Source organism: Ascaphus truei, chromosome 8 (assembly GCF_040206685.1).
Source record: "Ascaphus truei isolate aAscTru1 chromosome 8, aAscTru1.hap1, whole genome shotgun sequence".
In the NCBI taxonomy this organism is placed as follows: Eukaryota; Metazoa; Chordata; class Amphibia; order Anura; family Ascaphidae; genus Ascaphus; species Ascaphus truei.
Window position 1 is genome coordinate 10,668,979 of NC_134490.1, and position 24,759 is coordinate 10,693,737.

Consider the following 24,759-nt stretch of genomic DNA (forward strand, 5'->3'; position numbering starts at 1 on the left):
TGTGTGTGTATGTGTCCAAACAAGAATGACCTAGGCGCAAGTGGAGACAAGAAAAACAAACATAGGGTAATACGTTTTAACAATTTCAACACCAGATGGTACGATATGCACTTACAGTGTGTAAGATATAATCAGGCCTTGTATCCACTCTGGGATCTGGAACAATAATGAAGATTCTGGAACATCCAGCAGCTTGTCTTCCGCAGGAAACGTAATCTCGTGCGTAATATCACATGTAGGAAGAGAAGTGAGACACACATATAGTGTAACACAGTTTATTTAAAATTAGTTATAAAATGTATATGTGTATGTATATGTGTGTATGTGTGTAAATATAAATTTATAAAGTGCCCACAGTGTATACAGCGCTTTGCAAAAGGTGTGTGTGGGAGTGTATACAATGGTGTGGGTAGGTGTAGAAATGTGAGTGGGTGTTGCATTACTATTAATGGGTGTAGATACTATGTGGTCCCTTTATGTATATAGATTATTTATTTATTTATAAAATATTTTACCAGGAAGCAATACATTGAGAGTTACCTCTCGTTTTCAAGTTTGTCCTGGGTACAGAGTTAAGACAAATAATACATGGTTACAGATACAGTTACGTAAATGAGCAGGTTATACATTACATACAAGACATTGCATGCACAGTTAAAGATAATAAATATTATGGGCGTATGAAACAGTTACAGACCAGATTAAAATGTGTGACAGCCTTAGATTTGAAAGAACTTAAACTGGTGGTGGATGTGAGAGTCTCTGGTAGGTTGTTCCAGTTTTGGGGTGCACAGTAAGAGAAGGAGGAATGACCGGATACTTTGTTGAGCCTTGGGACCATGAACAGTCTTTTGGAGTCTAATCTCAGATGATAGGTGCTGCATGTGGTAGGGGTGAGGAGCTTGTTCAGGTAGCTGGGTAGCTTGCCCATAAAGAATTTGAAGGCAAGACAGGAAAGGTGAACTTTGCACCTAGACTCGAGTGATGACCAATCTAGTTCTTTGAGCATTTCGCAGTGATGTGTGTTATAGTTGCATTGGAGAACAAAACGACAAATTGAATTGTAGAGGGTGTCAAGTTTGCTAAGGTGGGTTTGAGGTGCCGAGCCAAATACTATGTCTCCATAGTCAATAATTGGCATTAACATCTGCTGTGCGATACACTTTCTGACCAGTAGACCTAGGGAAGATTTGTTCCTTGTAAAGTACCCCTAGTTTGGCATAGGTCTTGGTTTTCAGGGTATCAATGTGCATCCCGAATGTTAAGTGGGAGTCAAACCACATGCCCAGGTATTTAAAACTAGTGACAGGGGTTAGGGTGGTGTTAGTGTTGGTTTCTAATCTGGAGCTCAGTTGCTGGAAGCTTTAAAAATGTAGTCTTGGTCCCAAATACCATTGTTACAGTCTTGTCAGTGTTTAAAAAACGTTTGTTTTGGGAAATCCATTTTTTAAGTCTCAAAAAGTCAGACTGAAGTACGTGTTCAAGGTCGGAGAGGCTATGGCTGTGTGCATATGAGATTGTGTCATCTGCATACATGTGTATTGAAGCTTCCTTACAAGCTGTGGGAAGATAATTGATAAACACTGAGAAGAGTAGGGGCCCCAGAACAGAGCCTTGCGGGACGCCACAGGTGATATCCAAGGGGTTGGAGTTAGAGCCTGAGATGACACATGTTGGGATCTACCTGATAGGTAGGACTGAAACCAGTTTAAAGCATGCTTCCCTATTCCAGAGCTCTGGAGTTTGTTAAGCAGGATTGCATGATCAACAGTATCAAAAGCCTTTGCAAAATCTAGGAATATTGCACCAGTGAGTTGACCACGTTCCATTCCACACTGGATTTCATTGCAAACTTTTAGCAGGGTAGTTACGGTGGAGTGTTTGGGGCGAAAGCCAGATTGGAATTGGCTAGGGAAATTTGTCTTGGTATAGTAATCGCTTAGTTGGGGTGGACACATTTTTCCATGACTTTGGATAGGATAGGGAGAAGGGAGATTGGCCTGTAGTTTGAGACAGTGTTTTTGTCCCCACTTTTGAAGATTGGGACAACTCTAGCAGTTTTCCAGGTCTTAGGGATATGGCCTGCAGACAGGATAGAGTTGACTATGGAAGCAATTGGTTTGGCAATTGCTGGGGCACCAAGTCTTAGGAACTAAAATTGTATTGTCAGTCCACATTGGCTGCTTAGTTTTAATTTGAGGAGTGCTTGTGTAAGCTCCTCTTCGGATACTGGGCCAAATAGAAAATTGTGGGCAGTGTTGGGAGGGGGTGGGGCTATATGGGTACTCCCAGGATGAGATTCAGGTTTGTGGTTTAGGTTGCGTTTCGCTAATAAGTTAGTAGCACACCCCATAAAGTAGTCATTGAATGCATTTGCAATGTCGGTGGGGTTTGTCAGAGTAATATCCCCCTTAGTGATATTACTTGGCTGTTGATGGTTAGAAGGCTGGAATATGTTGTTGATAACCTTCCAGAAGTTAGCTGGGTTTGATGTATTCTGGAGGAGATTGTCAGAGTAATATTGTGCTTTTGCATGCCTTGTTTGCCTTGTGCACATGTTCCACATGCATCTGTAGTGATTGAGATCCTTGGTAGTGCCAGTTACTTTCTGGCTTTTCTACAAGGCATCCGTGAACTGGTAGAGTGCTATAAGGGCAGGTGTAACTCATGGAAGGTGTTCCCCCCGTACCCTTATTCTGCGTAGTGGAGCGTGGGTATCACAGAGTTTTAAGAACTCGGATTGGAAATAGTCAAGTGCAGAATCAGGGTCAGGAATTAAATCGATTCTGTGCCAAGGGCAGTTGGTGAGGTCAGCCAGAAACTGTTGTGGGTTAAAGTTTCTAAATGTTCTAGTGAGGAGAACTTTAGGGCTTGATTGGGGCGGTTTAATTTTCCTTACACAGTATACTATTGTATGGTCACTGAAAATGTCAGGAAGGATGCCAGAGGATTGGATTCTGCTTTGATTTGAGGAGAGGATCCAGTCAAGCAAGGAATGGTTGTGCGATTTCAGGTTTGTCCATGTGGGTGGGGAAATTAGTTGCGATAGGTTAAGCGATTTGATTTGTATCTGGATTTTGTGGTTTTTAGGGTCAAGCCAATTGAAGTTAAAATCCCCAAGAACTAGCAGCTGACTCTTTTCATTCAGAGAGGAAATGGAGCCAAGAAACTGGGTGATATCAGTCAGGGATTGAAGAGGGGCTTTAGGGGGGCGGTAGATGCTAGCAAGCAAGATGGGCTTAGAAAAGGGGAGGCATATTCTGCCAACTAGGATTTCAAAAGAGGGTGGGCTTGGGGGGCAATTTAACAGTGTAAATTGTAAGGTGTCTGCAATATAAAATAACACCCCTCTCCTCTCCTTGACCTATCTCTCCTAGAAATGGAGTATCTCTGAATGGCAATATATGCATCAGGGGTTTTAGGGGTTAGTCATGTTTCTGTAAGAACGATGGCTTTTGGTTTATGCATAAGGCACCATGCCCTTAGTTCATCCAGTTTTGGCAGCAGACTCCGGATATTTATATGGGCGAGAGATAGCCCTTTTTAGAATTTGAAGGGGGTATTCTCAGGGGTATGGGTTGAAGTGGGAGGGCCAGGGTTAGATTCAATATCACCTGCTAAAGAGAGTAATAGTATGAGTAGAAATTTGAGTACTTGTTTGCAAGTTGAGACTTTATGATTTTTGCCAATTGAGTGGGCGGTGGTTGGAGTGCTGGTTTTCAGGGTTCTCCACCAACATTCAGTAGATAGTGCAAGGCATTTAAGTAATCCGGCGTGTATGGTGATGTTGGGCGTGGGCCAGGAGGGGGGAGTGTGTAGTGGATAGAGAGAGTAACATTTCAATGAGGCCACGAGAAAGAACAAAGTGGAGGTAAAAAGCAGGTTCATTATGCCAGAGGTAGGTAATGCTGCATGGAGCTGTTTTGAACCAAGTGTGTGTGTGTTCAGACTAAACAGCAGGGATAATAGTGTGGTCAGAATAGCTCACCTTTTGTTGCCAAGTGCAGAAGAGTTGCAGAAGGATGCAGTCCCCAGTCACCTATAGCCAAACTATAGTCTAACTATATCTTCTCACTTAAAAGCTCACTATAAGATGCCTCACTATATCATGCTAATGCAGAGGGGGTATTGGTCTTATACAGCTAAAACAGTCACATGACCCTCCCCCCACCCCAATAAATCAGCTTGTTCCAGTTGTCAATTAGCATCACATAGTTAAGAAGGGGGAAACACCTTTTGATATACAAACATACCAAGATAGATCAATAGTACAAGCCAGGGTATTTCTTTTAAAACAGGACTTGCAGATCAGGGACATACTTCAAGATGCCTCGCTTTATCATGCCAATGCAAGGCTCTTTCCCCCACCCAATGGGTAATGTGGTGGATATTGACTGTGTGGTGCTTTACCTGTGGCTCACAGGAGGCCTGAACCTCCGCTGCTGTGAGCAGGAAGATAGGTGAAGATGCGTTGCACTGCCTCAATTTCCAACTCCCAATGAGACCGGAAAAAATACAAAGTGAGCACTCAGCTAAACAACAGGTCAGGTTTATTGCAGGGTGGTGCAGCAAGGGGACAGCAAAGCCACACGAACGCACCTACGCGTTTCGTGCACGGGGCACTTTATCAAAGTGACAAACAAGTGTAAAACTGCGTGATTTATACTCACCTGTACTGTGCCGCGCGCTGCCGGGTGTGACGTCATCGTCCCGCGTCGCAACGGGTCGCGGTGACGCGGCGTACACAGCCATTGGCTAGGCCAGTCAGGTGGTATGGTAGTGCTATCTGACTGTCTTTTTTTCTCTTTTTTTTCTTTTCCTAAAACAAACTTTATTAACAACACATAAATATACAATAAGATAAAAAAACAGAATTAAAAACGCATTTCAATACTATAATAGCAGTAGATCAACACAGGCATAGACAATGGATATTTGTAGTATGTATGGGGCATAATATTACTATAATAAATTTACAGCTAAGTGCTATAAATGGCCCCCACTAAGTTCATAATGAACTATGCCTGTGTAGGTGATACTTGGCAGTTTGTGGATCGTGAACTGAACATGATCACAATTTAAGTGCAAAATGTAGAATAATTGTTATAATCAGATGCATATACATTAGAATATAGTCCTAGCTAATCACTTTAGTGGACAACATAAGATGCTTCTTATATAAGTCACTTATTTATGAGTTGACCCTAGACCTAATGGTACATGTATATTCAATTATATTCGTGAAATATGTGATGGTATCTAACCTACTTACATATTGAATAGAACAGCATGAACAGAGATTGGGAAAGCAAAGCAAAAGAAAATAAAGAAAAAATTAGAAAAAATTATCAGTATTGAGGGTTAATGACAAATTTAACTAATAAATTAATCTATGTCCATAATACTATTGTTGAAAGAATAAAAAAGAGTGCATCAGTGCATAAAAAATAATACAAAGTGCATCAGTGCATAAAAATAATGAACAATAATAAAGTGGACCTATCTATATAAATAAACCCAAAATACAAATTAATTTAATTAGTTGAGAAAATGACTTATATCCCAATCAATGTTCATGCCAAAGGGTTACCTAGTCCTCAGAGTAAAAATCCAATAGGATTCCCGTCTATCTAGCATCTTAACTCTATCTCCTCCTCTGGGGGAGGCGGGAATGTGTTCAATGCCTTGTACTGTACAACGATTGGCATTACCATGCGGACAATTAGAGAAATGTTTTGGTACAGGGTGATTCAGATCTTAATTCTTAATCAATCGGAGATGCTCTAGGATTCTAATCTTTAGTTTTCTAGTGGTCCTCCCCACGTATTGGCGTCCACATCCACATTTGAGTAAATATATTATAAACGTGCAGTTGCAGTTAATAAAGCATGGGACGTTATACGTCAATCTCGTGACTGTAGAGGTGAAAGTTTTACCCTGATTTATTGAAGCACACGCTTTACAATTAGTGCATGTGAACATTCCTTTAGGTAATGGGGATTTGTTCTCGTCTGCTGCAGTGAAAAGACTGGGTGATAGTGTAATAGCTATCGTTTTGGCCCTTTTAAATATAATATTTGGGCCTAGCGACACATACGGTTTCAATACAGAATCAAGTGACAAAACACTCCAATGTTTCTTGAAGATGGTTTTAATGGATTGTGCTTGTTTGCCGAATGGTGTTATGAAAGACGGACTAAGATCAGATCTTGATCTTTTCACGGTTTTATGTCTAAGAAGACTGTTTCTGTCCATCTTCCACACCTCATCAAGCAATCTGTCTAAATCAGATTTTTTGTAGCCTCTCTGTAAAAAGCGAACGTATAACTCTTCTGATTTAATTTTAAACTCATCATCATTAGAACAATTGCGGCGGGTTCTGATGAATTGGCTTTTCGGTATCCCTATGAACGTGGCTTGAGGGTGACAACTATCTGGTCTTAAGAACGTGTTCCGTGAATTCGGCTTACGATAAAGTATGGTCTGAATGGAGAGTGCAGTATCAATGTATAAACATAAATCTAAGTAATAAATGTGCTGATGGTGATAACAAAAAGTGAAAGAGAGATGAAACTTATTATCATTAAGTGACGAAATAAACTCCAAGAGTGTGGTGATGTCTCCTTCCCAAATGAACAGGAGATCATCTATGTAGCGTCTATAAAATATAATGTGCTCTCTAAATCTATTTTTATCTCCAAAGACATGGAACGACTCCCACCACCCCATGAAGAGGTTGGCGTATGATGAGGCAAAGCTCGTGCCCATAGCCGTTCCACGTCTCTGGAGATAGTGCACCCCGTCAAAAAGAAAAAAATTGTGAGTGAGTAAAAAGTGAATAGCATCTAGAAGGAAAGTGACTTGTGCTTGTGCTAAATCAGATTGATTAAGAAAGTGACGTGCTGCTGTCAGGCCATGTTCATGGGAAATGATGGTATATAATGATGTGACATCTAGCGTCACCCACACCATATTGTGGTTCCATACAATTTGGTCTAGAGTGGTTAATAAATCACTACTATCCCGAATGTACGAAGGCAATTGTTGGACAAGGGGCTGTAGGAAAAAGTCCACGTACCGTGAAACACCATCTCCCAAAGAATCAATACTAGAGACAATTGGTCTCCCAGGAGGGGACACCAATGTCTTATGAATCTTCGGGAGATGGTGAAACACGGGCGTGGTGGGCATGGGATTAAACAGGTAGTCAATATCATTTTCATTTAATACTTTTAACATAGAGCCTTCATCTAGTAGATGTTTGAGATCTCTTTGAAATGTGGGGGTGGGGTCAGAGGGTAGTGCAGCATAGGAAGTCTGATACCCAAGTTGGCGCAAGGCCTCCCTGTGATAGTCATCCCTATGCTGCACCACCACCGCCCCTCCCTTATCAGCTTTTTTTATTACCAGCATTTTGTTGGTTTGTAAATCTTTTAATGCCTGTCTTTCATTTACAGATAAATTGTCATCATGTTTGTAATCATGTGTATTAGTAAATGAGAATCCTTTCTGTAGGAGTCTAAGGTCTCTCTCTACTAGAGACTCAAATGTAGATAAAAACTTTCCTTTAATAAACGTAGGGAAAAATGTAGATTTTCTCCTCACACCTGTTTTGTAATTACCCAGGAAATTCTCAGGGTTACATTCAGGGTCTAAGAATCCCTGAATCTCCTCCATGTCCTGGATCAGACACTGTTCCCTAAAGGAATTAATGTTGACATCATTATTTACATAGGAAGAAATACAGTCAGGATCAGATATTGCACTGATATTAATACTTTCCTGATTATTCTTATCATGATAGAATTTTTTAAGAGTACACTTCCTGATAAATTTATTCAAATCTACCACAGTTTGAAAAAGGTTGAAATCAGTGTCAGGAACATATCCTAAGCCCTTGTTCAATAGTGATAGTTCATCATCTGAGAGTACTACATTGGAGATGTTTATCACACCGCATTCTTGATTTAAAAGTTTTTCTTTCTCTTTGATGGAGCTCCCTTTTGATTTTGTTGTTTTTGTCCCCCGCCTCGTCCTTTTGGGTTTTTTGGCACCTCAGACGTTCTAGAGGACTCAGAGGAATGTCCTTGTTGGGGTCTTTGGTCTGATTCTCTTTCTTTATACTTCCTCTCCCAGAAGGGGCGTTGTTCTTTGGGGGCATCCACATCTGATTGGGAATTATCTTCCTCATGCGTGGTGAAGAAAGAAACGGTTTGTGCCATATTTTCAGTGTCCGCTGTATCAGTCTCCACTATAGGCAGTGTTAGAATATCCTCTAGGTTTCAGAATATATTTTCTGTGTTGACTAGATTTACTGTCTGGTGTTGAATGATAGGGACATGTATCTTTATTTTTACGTTTATTGGGTGTTGTCCTTTCCCATGTATACACTTGATGTCGTATGTAATCTAACTTATCCCTCTCAAATTTTTGTTGTTTTTTGTCCATAATGGATTTTTCTATATCTTTAACACTTTTTTCCAGATTATGATCTAATTCTTTGAAACCTTCCATTCTACAGAACTTGGCCAGATATGTTTGTAAGTCCTTAATTTCTTTTTCAAGAACCAGCTTTTCTTTAGTTTTTAATTTCACAATAAGTTCAATCAATTTGAATGAGCAATCATTTAAGATGCTTTTCCAGTCATTTTCAAATTGGGGACTTACAAACCCAAACGTGGGGGATTTTTTTAACTCTCAAACCTCTCGGGATCCTTTTAACAAGCAAGTAGTTTTCGAGTGAGATGAGGTCCCACCAAATCCTGGTATCATTAATCATAAGTTTGCTAAGTTTCTGGAAATGATCTTCCAGATCTGTCAGATCCTCACAGTCCAAAATAGTTTGGCTTTCAAAAACTTTTTTTGCTTTTCTGAGCCTGTTTGTATTATCAAAATACCCAGAGATGTAGTTAGTGGGATCATCAGGGTCAACATGTTCAGTCTCTTCGATGTCCATTGTTACAGAAAAAATGAAAAGAGATTTGAAAAAAACTTTGAATTGATGTCTAATTAACATATGTATCTGTCTTTCTTCTTTGGCAAATAATTAAATACTTTCCATTTATCAGCCTGTAACTCCCCTTCTAACACGTGTAGAATAGGGGAAGAAAAATGCATGCACCACCACTTATGCAATAGCCAATGATAGAATGACCTGTAAAGAGTGTATCACTCAGAGTATAATGGAAATCAGTCCAATGAGCAATCACTGGGATATGAACAAAAAACAGGAAAAAAGTGATGCATCCAAATTGGTCAAAGTTCCTCAATAACATATGTAAATGATACTGGATAGCAATGGAAAGTCCATGAATGATATGGCAATTATCAGGTGCGGGCTAGGAGTCTAGTGGGGTCCACATGACCACCACAGTTGAAACACCATAACAGCCCCCCCTAGTAACCAATATAAAATGAACAGAGGCACTGGTAAACATATGCATATATGTAGGGGCGCTCTGGCCCTATTACCTTAGTGCTTGCAGGACTTCCAGATATCCAGGGCGTGCAGTTCATCCAGGTAGATAGCCAGCAGGAAGATAGGTGAAGATGTGTTGCACTGCCTCAATTTCCAACTCCCAATGAGACCGGAAAAAATACAAAGTGAGCACTCAGCTAAACAACAGGTCAGGTTTATTGCAGGGTGGTGCAGCAAGGGGACAGCAAAGCCACACGAACGCACCTACGCATTTCGTGCACGGGGCACTTTATCAAGGTGACAAACAAGTGTAAAACTGCGTGATTTATACTCACCTGTACTGTGCCGCGCGCTGCCGGGTGTGACGTCATCGTCCCGCGTCGCAACGGGTCGCGGTGGCGCGGCGTACACAGCCATTGGCTAGGCCAGTCAGGTGGTATGGTAGTGCTATCTGACTGTCTTTTTTTCTCTTTTTTTTCTTTTCCTAAAACAAACTTTATTAACAACACATAAATATACAATAAGATAAAAAAACAGAATTAAAAACGCATTTCAATACTATAATAGCAGTAGATCAACACAGGCATAGACAATGGATATTTGTAGTATGTATGGGGCATAATATTACTATAATAAATTTACAGCTAAGTGCTATAAATGGCCCCCACTAAGTTCATAATGAACTATGCCTGTGTAGGTGAATCCCCCACGTTTGGGTTTGTAAGTCCCCAATTTGAAAATGACTGGAAAAGCATCTTAAATGATTGCTCATTCAAATTGATTGAACTTATTGTGAAATTAAAAACTAAATAAAAGCTGGTTCTTGAAAAAGAAATTAAGGACTTACAAACATATCTGGCCAAGTTCTGTAGAATGGAAGGTTTCAAAGAATTAGATCATAATCTGGAAAAAAGTGTTAAAGATATAGAAAAATCCATTATGGACAAAAAACAACAAAAAATTGAGAGGTTAGATTACATACGACATCAAGTGTATACATGGGAAAGGACAACACCCAATAAACGTAAAAATAAAGATACACGTCCCTATCATTCAACACCAGACAGTAAATCTAGTCAACACAGAAAATCTATTCTGAAACCTAGAGGATATTCTAACACTGCCTATAGTGGAGACTCTGATACAGCGGACACTGAAAATATGGCACAAACAGTTTCTTTCTTCACCACGCATGAGGAAGATAATTCCCAATCAGATGTGGATGCCCCCAAAGAACAACGCCCCTTCTGGGAGAGGAAGTATAAAGAAAGAGAATCAGACCAAAGACCCCAACAAGGACATTCCTCTGAGTCCTCTAGAACGTCTGAGGTGCCAAAAAACCCAAAAGGACGAGGCGGGGGACAAAAACAACAAAATCAAAAGGGAGCTCCATCAAAGAGAAAGAAAAACTTTTAAATCAAGAATGCGGTGTGATAAACATCTCTCAGATGATGAACTATCACTATTGAACAAGGGCTTAGGATATGTTCCTGACACTGATTTCAACCTTTTTCAAACTGTGGTAGATTTGAATAAATTTATCAGGAAGTGTACTCTTAAAAAATTCCAGGACATGGAGGAGATTCAGGAATTCTTAGACCCTGAATTTAACCCTGAGAATTTCCTGGGTAATTACAAAACAGGTTTGAGGAGAAAATCTACATTTTCCCTACGTTTATTAAAGGAAAGTTTTTATCTACATTTGAGTCTCTAGTAGAGAGAGACCTTAGACTCCTACAGAAAGGATTCTCATTTACTAATACACATGATTACGGGGAAAGTGGGTGACTGGGGGAAAGTGGGTGACTGGGGGAAAGTAGGTGACTGGGGGAAAGTGGGTGACTGGGGGAAAGTGGGTGACTGGGGGAAAGTGGGTGACTGGGGGAAAGTGGGTGGGTGAGTGAGTGAAAGTGGGTGAGTGAGTGACTGGGTGGATGTGTGGGTGACTGGGTGGGTGACTTTGAGTGGGTGACAGTGGGTGAGTGGGTAACTGGGTGACAGTGCGTGGGTGGGAGACGGTGGGTGACTTACCTTGACCGGGTGGTGTTTCCTGGCGGCAGACGGTTCCCCTCCTGGCACGGATATCCCCGTGGCATCAGGCTGGGGCAGGAGGTGGGTTCGGAAGCTGGCGGGGGGGCAAGAGTGGCAGGCTGGGACAGGAGAACCGTGCCACGTGAGGGTGAGTGCAGGAGGCCCGGCCCGCGCTTCCCCTCCGTCCGGGAGTGCACGTGATAGTGAGTGCAGGAGGCCGGGGGAGTGCAGGAGGCCCGGGCCGCGCTTCCCCTCCGTCCGGGACCGCACGTGATAGTGAGTGCAGGAGGCCGGGGGAGTGCAGGAGGCCCAGGCCGCGCTTCCCCTCCGTCCGGGAGTTGGGGGAGAGAGTGAGGGGAGAGAGTGAGGGGCACCGGGAGAAGGGGGGGAGGGGTGTGTGGAAGGTGAGCTGCGGTCCGACTGACGGGGGAGAGTGAGGCCAAGCAACAGAATGAGAGAGAGTGAGTGTGTGTGTGTGTGTGTGTGTGTGTGTGTGTGTTTCCTTTAGCCCGTCACTCCGCCTCAGGCCAATTAGAGGTGTGCGGGGGCGGGCGGGCCAAGGGAGCAATCTCATTGGCCTGAGGCCTGAGGCGGAGTAACGGGCCAAAGATCCAATGTTATTGCCCCTAGACACAGGAAAACCAGACACGCATACAACACTTTCAGAAATATATATATATAAATATATATATATATATTTATTTATTTATTTATATTCATGTATTTATTTATTTATTTAGATTTATTTATTGTAGGGCTGCTGTGTGTGAATTTTTTTTATTGTGGGTAGCAGGGGTGGGTGAAGGGGGTATTAGCCCCAACGGTGGTTGTTTAGTGCTTCCTGGGGGGGGGGTTTAGCGGGAGGGGTTAACCCCTTCATGACCGTAGCGGTATTAACTGCTACGGTCGTGAAGGGGTTAAGTGCACCCGCAACCCCCCGCAAGTCCTAAACTCACACCAAGGGTGAAATACCCCCTTCACCCACCCCCGCTCCCCACAATAAAGCGGGCACAGTGGGTTAACCCCTTCATTGCCTTATCGGTTAGCCGCTAAGGTAATGAAGTGGGCTGTACATGCATTTTTCCTGCCTTGGATGCATGCCGGGGGCCTCCGGTGCTGATATTCCTAGGTATCAGCTCTGGAGCCCCCCTGCATCAATCCGAGCCAAGATAAGGGCGGATTTTCCTCATTTTTTAACGAAACACCTGCAAGTCGACACATTACTGAAGCGCATGCGCATTACAATTCATGAATTTCTGCCATCTGGCGGACACGCGAAGCATTGCAGCCTATTAAATCCTGAACCATTATCAATAAACGCATCAACCGCGCGTCAGCCGGGCATGACCCGTGGCTGGGAACGCAAAAGGAACGCGGCATGCGCCAGCTGAAGAGCGTCGCATTCCAGGAACAAGCCAGGGAAAAACCGGTGATTTGTTAGAATAAAAGCTGCCGCAGCAGTATATAAATTTTTTTTTTTTAAAGATCTGTAATTTTAAGGTGCCTGAGGTCAAAAGACAGTTAACCCAGGCACTGTATTGCAAAACAATTTCAGTTGTTTGAACTGAAGAAGGGAGTTATGCTATCTTTAAAGCTCATGTATAGGAACTTCTTCAAAGCATCCCAGCCTGCCAATTATGCTAATATTATTCTGGAAATTAATCACAACTGTGACTAGCAAAGAAACACACCGACAATCACACTAGCATTTTATAGTAAAATAAAATATACAACATTGAGAAACACCCTACACTTGATTAAAGCAAACAATTTAACAAAAATGCTTTGAATCCTAAATACTTAATAATAGATGTTTGTACAGGGTCCCATTGGTTACTGAAAGCACTTGTCAATAATTGAATGGCTTCACTTTGTGTATAAAAGCAGCAGCATCAGGCATTGCTGGTAGACCTGTACCATCCTAGATCTCCATCCCTACAGCAGAATATAACTAGAAGAGCAATCATGCCTGGAACAAAGGGTGGTGGATGCAAAGATTCTGACCGTAAGTAATTCTTTATGATAGCGAATAGGGTAACATGGAATTTACCAGATGCTGAGGCACCAACAAGGCTGGACTGAATGACAAAGAGATGTTCTTAGCTGTATATAGTTGTTCAAAAAGATATGTTTTCTTGCACAACAAACGTGATAAGAGCAGATAGTTCTAATCTGTGCCCAGTTTTTATGGCGCTGCTGTTCTATTTAGCAGGGAGATACTTAAAGACAATTTGAAAGTCAAGTAAACTGTTCCAAATGTATCATCATAAAGAGATTTTTTTCTCCTGAAAGGGAAACTGTTAGTATAAAATAAGCTGATGTTTCTGCAGAAGATCATAACAGCCAAGATTATTGTGAATAAATAAAAAACAGTTATTTAAAGAGAATCCATGTGTCTTGTGAACAATACAAAAAGATAATTTTTTTGTTTGCATCACATATATGAAACATGTAAACCAAGGTATTGTGCCTACATTTGAAGCAGATTGTTAAAATATTGAAATGTTAATGCAACTCAGAGCTGCTGTTCTATTTAGCAGGGAGATACTTAAAGATCATTTGAAAGTCAATTAAACTGTTCCAAATGTATCATCATAAAGAGATTTTTTTCTGAAATAGAAACTGTAAGTGCATCACATACAGTATATGAAACATGTAAACCAAGGTATTGTGCCTACATCTGAAGCAGATTTTTAAAATATTGAATTGTTAATGCAACTCATACCTGCAGGGTGATTGGAAGTAAGGAAAAGAAAAAAACATGAGGGGAAAAAAAACAGAATTGTGAAAAGTACAGTAGCTTCTTTTACTCTCCTCAACTCCCTCACTGATATGCACTCACCCTGATACATGGATGCATGACCTTTTCTATTGTTAACCTATTGGCAAAAAATGTACTTGTTGAACTCAATTCATCTACTGTAGGTTTTCAAAGCTTTTGTATGATTGGCCATTAGCAATCACACATTCAAGTTGTATTTACGAGGTCCATAAAAACCATTCAGGATTTGCACTTATGTGTCTCAGTGATATTCATTCTCTCTCATTTCAGCATGTGCACCAGCTAAATCATGCAAGGACGCATGTCCTGCCCCAAAATGCCCAGGTAGGAAAATCTGCACGGTCAATCAGATCTTAATCCTGTTGTTTACGGGAGGGCCTGTAATTCATTGTGCAGCAATATGCACAGTCACACTGTTTGTGTTTCTCTTTACAGTACTCCCAATAAAATATAAAACAATGCATCAATACACGTATTACTATAGGGGAACAACAGTCATTTAAACCTGGAGCATAAAATGGAAAGGAAAGAATGACTGTGGAGAGCATGATGATGTCTGTTATGGATAAAGTTGATTAGGAAGCACAGTTCTTTAGTCCTGAAATAGTATTATTAGTGATGTCATTATTAATCCTGTGTTAATGATTGACATCATACCTGCTAACTATCTCCAGGTCAGTGGTCTAACCATGATACAGTCCCGATTTTGATGCCCATTTGCTGGACTGTTTACCACTTTGCTTTATCAGAGTAAAATCTGTAGAAAGATTGGCCTGCATTATTATCATACTGTTACAAAGGAGATACATGGAAAATATGCTAAATTGATGTCAACACCGTAGACAGGAATTAGTAAGATTTGGGGGGGTTAGAATTAGAATGGCATTTTATTGGAAAAATACTGATTTACTTCAGTGAGTCGCCATGGAAGTTTATGGGACCCATGATACTAAAAATCAGTGAGACTGACATCAAATGAGACTGACTTTGAATCAGTGAGACCTGTCAGAAATGTAGCGTCACCTGCAGAATCCTCTTGGATTCCCAACATTTCCAGTAAATTAGAGGTAAATGTTTTCTGTGCTCTTCTGTTTCACTCATTTTAGTGTATAATTAATCAAAGTCCCACAATGTGGAAGATTTCTTTTTTTAAATAAGCTGTCTTTGTACCATATGGTTTTTTTTACTGACATTCCCTTCATTTAGAAGTAGTCAATGTATCTCAGCCATTCCTTCAAATTATACTTCTATTTCTCATCAGAACCTTGCCATCAAGGTCATGGGGGTAGCAGCGGTGGAGGCCACGGAGGTCAAAGCAGTGGAGGTCACGGAGGTGGAGGTGGAGGTGGAGGTGACGGAGGTGGAGGTCATGGAGGTGGAGGCCACGGAGGTCAAAGCAGTGGAGGTCACGGAGGTGGATGTGGAGGTCACGGAGGTGGAGGTGGTGGTGACAAAGGTGGAGGTGGAGGTCACGGAGGTGGAGGTGGTCATGCAGGACAAAGCAGTGGAGGTCATGGCTGTCAAAGCAGTGGAGGTCATGGAGGTGGAGGTCACGGAGGTGGAGGTGACGGAGGTGGAGGTCATGGAGGTCAAAGCAGTGGCGGTGACGGAGGAGGAGGTGGAGGTCATGGAGGTGGAGGTGGAGGTCACGGAGGTCAAAGCAGTGGAGGCCATGGGTGTCAAAGCAGTGGAGGTCACGAAGGTGGAGGTCACGGAGGTGGAGGAGGAGGTGACGGAGGTGGAGGTCAAAGCAGTGGAGGTCACGGAGGTGGAGGTCACGGAGGTCAAAGCAGTGGAGGTCACGGAGGTGGAGGTGGAGGTCATGGAGGTGGAGGTCATGGAGGTGGAGGTGGAGGTCAAAGCAGTGGAGGTCATGGCTGTCAAAGCAGTGGAGGTCACGGAGGTGGTGGTGGAGGTCACGGAGGTGGAGGTGGAGTCAAGAAATAATCCCTCTGAATCCATCTCAAGTGTGTTGAACGAAAAGATTAAAGATTCTGTTAACTCTCTTTACATTTCTTCTGAAGAGATCTGCGAATTCAAACCCCTTTAATGTGTATGATTACACATATTAAAATACATTTATTAAACCAATTGTTGTATGATTTGTGCTGTAGATTTTTTCAAATGTATTTCCACTGATTTAAAGGAAAGGTACAGTAGAACCAGTAGCACTGCAGTGAATGCTACGTTACCACAAGATTACAACAGAGGGCTCTCTGTTATATAGAGACCTGATGAACATATAAATCTTTTCAGACCAAGTCATTAAATGTTTTCATGTGAGTTGTAGGAATGAAAATGCATTTGCCAGACATAAAATTTCTACATGAGGATTCCAAATTCACATCGAACTCAAGTAAAATATAATAAGCACTAACAAGAAAGGTGGTTTTAACTTGGCCTTGTTTGGAGTTAGATAAAGTCTATATTCATAACAGTAAGAGCTTGAGAGGACAGCAATGTTTTCCAAAACAATACAGCATGTTGCTGCTCATTTGGCAGTGAAGGATTTAAGAGAAAGCATGTTAACATTAATCAATTCACCCACATGTCTGTAACACATACCATCCCTATGTTTCATCATATGGATATAGAATTTAATATATTGATATTTCAACTATATATTATATATACAAGATACAGGTAGAAATAAATCCATGTTGAAATATTGAATATAAAAAAAATATATGATCCAAAAATCCAATATATCACATAGAGTCTCCACATCATCAGAAAGCGGCAGGGGAGAAGGAAGGGGGGAGAACAGGGAAAAGGGGAATAGGAGTTACCAGGAAGGTGAAGGGTGTATGGACCATCATGATATCATACTTCAATTAGTCTCACAATTTGGGGCCAATTGAATAACTTCAGGAACGGTGTCAACTCTATCAATTCATTCAGTCCTGATGGCTTTTTACTCTGAAGCGCAAATATTAAAAAACCTGTCCAATAATTAGTGTTTTTCGGAATTTATATTATTGGGTTTAATGCTACGGGAGCCTTTGGGCTTCTTTTGTCTTTGTTTGAGTGTCATTCATGTTTATCATCTGACTCTGTTGTAGAACAGAATTGCCAAAGAACAATTCAGCCAATATCTCTCCATTGTTTAAAGTTAGAAATAAAGTACAGGTGACACGATTCTTCCTGGTATAAAAGAAAAACGACAAAGAAGGAAGATATTTAATATTAAAGGCACCATATATAACATTTTTTAACCAATAAAAAAAATGAAAATTAAGTGTAGCAAGAGACAAGTCCTTGAAAATGCAATAGATACATCTCAACTATCTCAAGCAGGAATACATTCTGAAAGCAAAGTACAGAGACTAAGGGCCTCATGCAGTAAGCGTCGATTATGTGAAATCGGCAATCTTACCGATTAGTCATGTTATTGGCGTTTTTTCCTCTCCGTATGCAGTAAGTGCCGAATACATTCAAAATCAACCCGAAAACAAATCCGCCCACTCTCACGATGATTAGCCGATCACACACAGGTGTATCGGCGTGCGTGGCGGGGTGCTGTTAGGTTGCCCAATCACAAATCTTGCTGAATCAGGCGAAACAAGCATGTTTTGGATTGCGCGCCATATTTAAAGGCAACGTGTACTGCTAATCATTCTCTGTGTTGTTGGGAGTGAGAGAGAGAGAGACGCACAGAGCTGGCTGATTGAACATTTGCATATTGACGGAGAGACTTGTTGTGTATTGGGTGAGCTTTGTCCATTGTTGTTTTGTTTACATCTTTGTCTTGTTTTATATGTGGAAGTGTTTCGTGTGATTGGCTGTACATTTATTGTCTGTTTTTTGTGAGTGCTGGAAGTATGCCCGCAAAGCGTGGGAAGAGTGATGCTGGTGGGAGTGGGAGTGCTACTCGTGGGAGTACGCGTCGGAGTGAATGTACTGTTCAGGGGAGTGATGTTGCTGAGAGTGAGAGTGGTGTTGCAGGGAGTGGGAGTGCTGGTGCTGCGAGTGGTGTTGCTGGGAGTGGGAGTGCTGTTGCTGGGAGTGGGAGTGCTGTTGCTGGGAGTGGGAGTGCTGTTGCTGGGAGTGGGAGTGCTGGTGCTGGGAGTGGGAGTGCTGTTGCTGGGAGTGGGAGTGCTGGTGCTGGGAGTGCTGGTGCTGGGAGTGCTGGTGCTAGGAGTGTGAGTGCTGGTGCTAGGAGTGGGAGTGCTGGTGCTAGGAGTGGGAGTGCTGGTGCTAGGAGTGGGAGTGCTGGTGCTGGGAGTGCTGCTGGTGGCGCAGTTGCTGATGGGGTGGATGGTGGTGGCGTGCTTGCTGGTGGGCAGCTTTTGGAGGCTCTTCCATTGGAAGAAGGAGAGTCCAGTCAGCACCAGCCAAGCTCTGACCCTAAACCTGCTCGGAAGAAACGTGTGGAGAAGCCACGTAATCCTCGCTTCAATGACCAGGAAAATACAGCTCTTGTCACTGGCATTCTGGAGCACTATGACAGTATATATGGACATTTACTAGGTAAGTGTACATTTACATTTATTATTCAAATACATGTGATCCTAGGTCATCTGAGTTTTGTTCATATGCAAATATGGCTTCACAATATCTTTCTATGTTAATTAGTCTGGAAACACAGCTTTTTAGCATGCCTTACAAGGACAACTAAACACAGGCGGTCAATTTGCCATAACTGCATACAATATGAATGCAACCTTGCTTACATGTATAGGTTTAGTAGTGAATGCTCATGTGCTTCACATATTACACATAAAACAGCATGTTTGCTATCTCTTGGAACAGCTAGCAGTGTAGGAAACTGGTGCTTATATTATTATTCATTTACCTCATATATTTGATATGTTTTTCAAGGGCGGACAAGTTCAGCAAGCAGAAAAGAAATGTGGGACACAATAGTCATTGGTGTCAATGCGTGTGGGAATCATGTGAGGGACAAGCGGAATTGTCACAAGAGATTTGATGATATTAGGTCCAAATTGAAAAAGAAAATACAACACCAACGCGTGCATGCTACTGGCACTGGAGGTGGGCCCACACCACAACGTCTCATATTAAGTCCATTGGAGGAGCTGCTTCGGGCAAAATTACTTCCCGTCGTCGTGGAAGGCTTACCTGGTGACCGTGATATAGGAATTTACCCCTCACAATTTCCACCAGGTGAGAAATATTACTGTACTAGGCGTGTCGTTGCTTACAGTTATTTTGCATAGTTACACTGCTTTTTATACTGTCTTCACAATATAAGCATACCTGCATCTATATATGTATATGTCTGATTCTGTATATATATATATATATATCTAAATAGACATATATGTTGTAGTCCTACTAAAAGCAGTAACTAATATAGCACGTGCCATTGCGTGCTCATTTACATGTGAATTCCCAAAATGCATTGCTGCAGTGGAAGCAATTGATGGTGGGCGAAGATGGGGAACAACAGGGTAGTACACATGTGTAACACATGTTAATGAGAAATTATTACTAGCTACAGGTACAGAACAGAAATATGTAGAATATTATTGTGTATTTTATTTATTTTACTCCGACAAACATGACATTACTGCCTATTTTAAGCATGCATCAAATATATTGCATGCAACGGCCTACAAACATCACTTGCACTAACACATCTATAGTTGTTTATGAAAAGGTCCATTTTTGCTTTAAGTCATATACAGACAGCATAATGAGGCACACGTATCATATTTTATGTCATTGTTTTCATAACTTAAAAACTGCACACGACTATTTAGCTCATCTACCATTGTGTTAAAGCAGCTGCAATTAATATCTCATCACAGCATACACTTCAACAGAGGGGGTGGGGTTCAGCACACACACTAATTACAGCCTCATTTTAGGGGCAACTTAGTTCACACCATTTTCACCTGTTTCAAGTAATTGAAAGGTGTGGCTCATTAGGCTTTTTGGGGAAGGGAATACCGTTCTTACAACCTGACTAGCACAACTGAAGTTAATCACACTCATTTGAAAGCTTCACTTTAGCTACTAAATGCCCCAAAAACTCATTACTTATCAAACCGTACGTCACACATTAGTTCACTCATATCTATAGTTGAACTACTATCAACGACACATTATCACACACTGCATGTGTTGTCTTGTTTAGTCACAGCCACATTCATGTGTGCCACATCTTATATTAATGTACCACACATATCCTCTACCAAAAGCAACACTTTTTGCAATATGACCACCTTCATGATAACCATTGTGAATGGTCATCTCATGATAGTTATGTACATTATGATACTGATATCACTACACAACATATGATTTTTATGTACAAATTTAATGTATTTTTCCTCACGCATTACTGCAGAACCATAGTATGTTGTATGTTAGGGAACTCAAAACTTCTAAGTACACAGGCATGTACATTGTTATTACAACTATTTATGTTCACTTTCACACACACATTTTGGGTTAAGGAAATGATGCTGTTAGGTACTCATAAATACAGAACATACAATAACTGTTTGTTCAATATTTACACATGTAAATGTAAAACTTATGTTATTGTTATATATAGTTGCCCCTGAAGGACATGTGTCACCTGAGACTGAACAAGTGTCTTCACCTGGGTCAGCCAGCTCAACACACCTAGAAGGTGAGTGTATCAGTTGGTGGCCATATAATATGTGCTCTTCTATATGTTATGTTGTCATGTTCATTATTTGTTTTGCACATCTTCTTTAAATAGGATTACTTAGTGTCAGTGAAAATGAAGTGTAAGGCAACTTGTATTGTGTTAGTGATGTTAACTATCATGTAGGAGTTGGGAGTTTACAGCAAGTTTTCATTCACTCATATTTCATACTGAGTCCAAACATTATTCTTAAGTCAAGGTAGTTTTTAATGTGAGGTTATAAAACGTATGGAAACATGTTAGTTGTTACTTATGACACAGTACAATTACATAGTAACACAGCAGAGATTAACATGACATTTAATAATTTGTACATTTATTTGTAGAACATGATGAAGAGGATTATGATGATGATGATGATGACGCCACCGCCATACACACACAAATAGAAGCAAGTGACCATGAAGACGTTCCAATTGAAACTGTTTTACCGGCAAATCGTCCAGCAAATACGACATACGATGCAATTGTAGCTTCTGAGGGAAAAATTGTGGAAGCAGAAAATCGTCGCCATTCTGACTTCATGACAGTGCTGGAAAGGATGATTGCACTGCAGGAAGAAACAGTTTCACAATTGGCACATCTCCACAGAGTCTTCATTGAAGTGCCGAAACAGTTGCAAAAAATCAACACCTCATTCGAAGCATTAGTTGTTCAGCAAACACAAGCTAATTACTGGAGAATGACTAATGTACCACAATTCAACACCTCCCAGCCAGGATCTGTTCATGCAGGTCAGTTTTCACCACATTCATCTGATATTCATTCACCAGGCCCAAATGTTACCGGTCAAGTAGCAGAGATTGCTGTGCAGGTTCCTGACGACATACTACCACTGCCATCTGTACAAAATCAGCAGCTGACACCTACAAAGGAGCCCACAAAAACAAAATACAAGCAGTTACTACTGACCAGTTTTTGGTCAAAAACAACAAAAGACACACATGAAACAGACCAACCATCACTTGTGCAGTGTCTACCAACTTGCTCACAGTCACTACCCAAAAGCCCTGTAGGTGAATCACTGCCCAAAAGCCCTGTAGGTGAATCACTGCCCAAAAGCCCTGTAGGTGAATCACTGCCCAAAAGCCCTGTAGGTGAATCACTGCCCAAAAGCCCTGTAGGTGAATCACTGCCCAAAAGCCCTGTAGGTGAATCACTGGCCACAAGCCCTGTAGGTGAGTCACTGGCCACAAGCCCCGTAGGTGAACAGTCACTGCCCAAAAGCCCTGTAGGTGAGTCACTGCCCACAAGCCCTGCCCGTGAAGTGCCAGAGGCCACTCAAAGTGGCTCTGCTGTGCCTAAAGTTGGTGGCAAAAGAAAAAGGAAAATTCAAGAGACAACAAGCAGGCCTGTTACTCGCTCGCAAAAGGAACAAAAAAAATAAATGTTATAATTCAGAAAATATGTCTTTGGCCTTGTTTTGTTGACTTCACATTATCTAATTACTATTGTATGTATGCTGAAGACTGTGTTGTTTCCAAACTTTCAAGTATGTTCTTGTACACGTGAAGTTTTGGAAATGTTAACACTCAATTAATGAATAGTGTTATAAATATTTCTGTATTAATCGTCTGTTCAGTAATGGTCCACCTGGAACCAGTTGCAAAGTTTAGAGAAGCTGCCATTGACTTTGCAGCAAAACATTGCATTTGGGTGTGTTAATTGATGTAAGAATTGCATATGCATATTAGTCACATGCATTTATAAAAACACCTAAGTAACTGCAAACATCTTTCTTGTACGTGTACAGCAGGATTATGTGTAAATTATTACTTACCTTTGCCTTGCTTGGGCATTCTAATTTTGTCCTTTAATCATTTGTGTGTTCTTGTTTCAATAACATCTCAGAATGTATAAAAATATATATACACACACACTGAGTGAGTGAGTGAGTGAGTGAGTGTATATATATATATATATATATATATATAAAAATATATATATATATATATATATATATATATATATAGTACTATATAAACTGGTATACATGTATTTTACAAACTAATACACTTCATGCTTCCTTGTGAAAGCACACTATTTTAATAATACAGGCATAATGTTTGAGAAATATCCTAAGTATGAGACTCTAACAGTATTGTGCTTAAACAAATGTTTATTACTTCATTCAATCATGTTTCTCACCATTTAAATAGGTTTCATACAAGGTATACTTACTGCCATCAATGTTGTGTGTACTCCTGCAATATTAAAAAAAATAAAATATAATATATAAATATATATATTTTTATAAGAGAGATATATTTAGATATATATATATATACACACGTATTTAAACTCATGCAGACAGGGAGTTAACCAGACTTTCACATACACACAGAAATGTAAGCGGGGAAAAAACATTTCTTTTTGCAGGTGTGTGTTTGTACTGATATGCCTGGCTAAGAAATATTTTCACACAGTGGTCTTTGTTACTTTTCAAAAAAACACTATGTGAACGCATTGAAAGTCTAGGGATGTTTTTCACAAACGAGATAAAAGAAGGAGAAATGTTTCTCCCACAGTCCCATATCACGAACCACAACTGTTAACCCAATTAGACAAACAAATCCAATTGGCGTTTGAAATAAGGAGTCAAAGTAGTTAGTTATGTTGACCTTGACAAGGAAAAACAGGAGTTTGTTAGCCATTCAGCACATTCATTTTGATGAGTAAATAACACAGACCTGCACACAGCTTTTGTGCTACTCAGACATGGCTGATGAATTCGTTAACAATATTAATCCCCTTTTAGGGTATAAGTACATGATCTGTGAAGCCATCTTGAACAGTCGCGGACAGAAAGCAAGCACACGCCAAATCGATGATTTCATTCGAGCAAAATATCCTTATTACCAAGACCGTAAGCATGCACGGAATTTTAATTCCTCAATAAGATTCACTTTATCAAGTAATGACTTTTTTGAACGTGACCAGGATAAGCTACAACACACCTATGGTTTCTGGAAGATTGCCCCGGAAAAACAATTTCTCCTGAAAGACGGCACTTATATTGTCGTGAAAGGCATATTTATTCCTAATGGCAATAGCAATGTATCCGCTACTACTGATCCGTTTGAATCGATACGTGCTGCAATATCTGCAGCCTCCATTCCTGAAACCCACATTGTACAAGAACAAAAGTACTATGATTATGTACCAAGCCTTTCAGCTGAAAATGCATTGGAATGGGAACCCGAAGAAATGAACCTACCTCCCGACCAATTATTTGAAGAAAGCAGTGGCGATTCCTATGAGCGCATCCTGGAGGAGATATGTGTCATACTGGATTCAGCGGTTGGGTCAAGCGTGGATGAAAATGCCTTGCATTTCTGGAGCGACCAGTTGCAGCCAGGCGAAGAGTTAATTCTAGAAGAATGGTAAATATAACAATCGTTATGCGTTGACTCTGCGTTTAAATTTTTTTTTTTTTTGTAACCACCATTTTCACTTTCAATGCGTGGATACAGCGTAACATTGCAGACTGCATAACATGTAGCGATCACAAACAAATTGTTTCCTAATACAATATAGTAGAACCTGAAAGAGTAGTACACATTGCTGACGGTATACATATACGTACTTTCCTATCCCTTTAAACATATTAGCAACATTTTTCCATAACTCTAACACATACCTGTTTTGTTATCATGCAACATCTACAACATTGAAAACCGGGTCCACCACGTATGACGTGGGACCCTTGTCATGGGTCAAGGCGTCCTTAAAAAGGATTACGGATGTAAGTCCCGCCCCCAAGCGACGTGCGTGCCTCAAAGCCTATTGGCTGTCATGTTTTGTTATAGTAACGGTAACTGCAGTGTGTGATGCGTGCGGCTCAGTGTTTGTAGGCGTACCCTGGGCGTTAGCCGAATGTTAATT

General features: G+C 40.9%; 2 protein-coding genes across 2 annotated transcripts in view; both read left to right on the plus strand.

The window, feature by feature from the left end:
• Positions 1-24,759, plus strand: part of LOC142501124 (uncharacterized) — a 102,273-nt gene that overhangs the window by 17,695 nt on the left and 59,819 nt on the right. The window lies entirely within an intron of this gene.
• LOC142501123 (uncharacterized) overlaps positions 13,369-24,759 on the plus strand; it is a 34,327-nt gene continuing 22,936 nt past the window's right edge. The window contains exons 1-3 of the mRNA XM_075610509.1: positions 13,369-13,454; positions 14,502-14,555; positions 15,493-15,570. Coding sequence (XP_075466624.1) covers positions 13,415-13,454; positions 14,502-14,555; positions 15,493-15,570 — 172 coding nt within the window. The 5' untranslated portion in view covers positions 13,369-13,414. The remainder of the gene's footprint in view (positions 13,455-14,501; positions 14,556-15,492; positions 15,571-24,759) is intronic.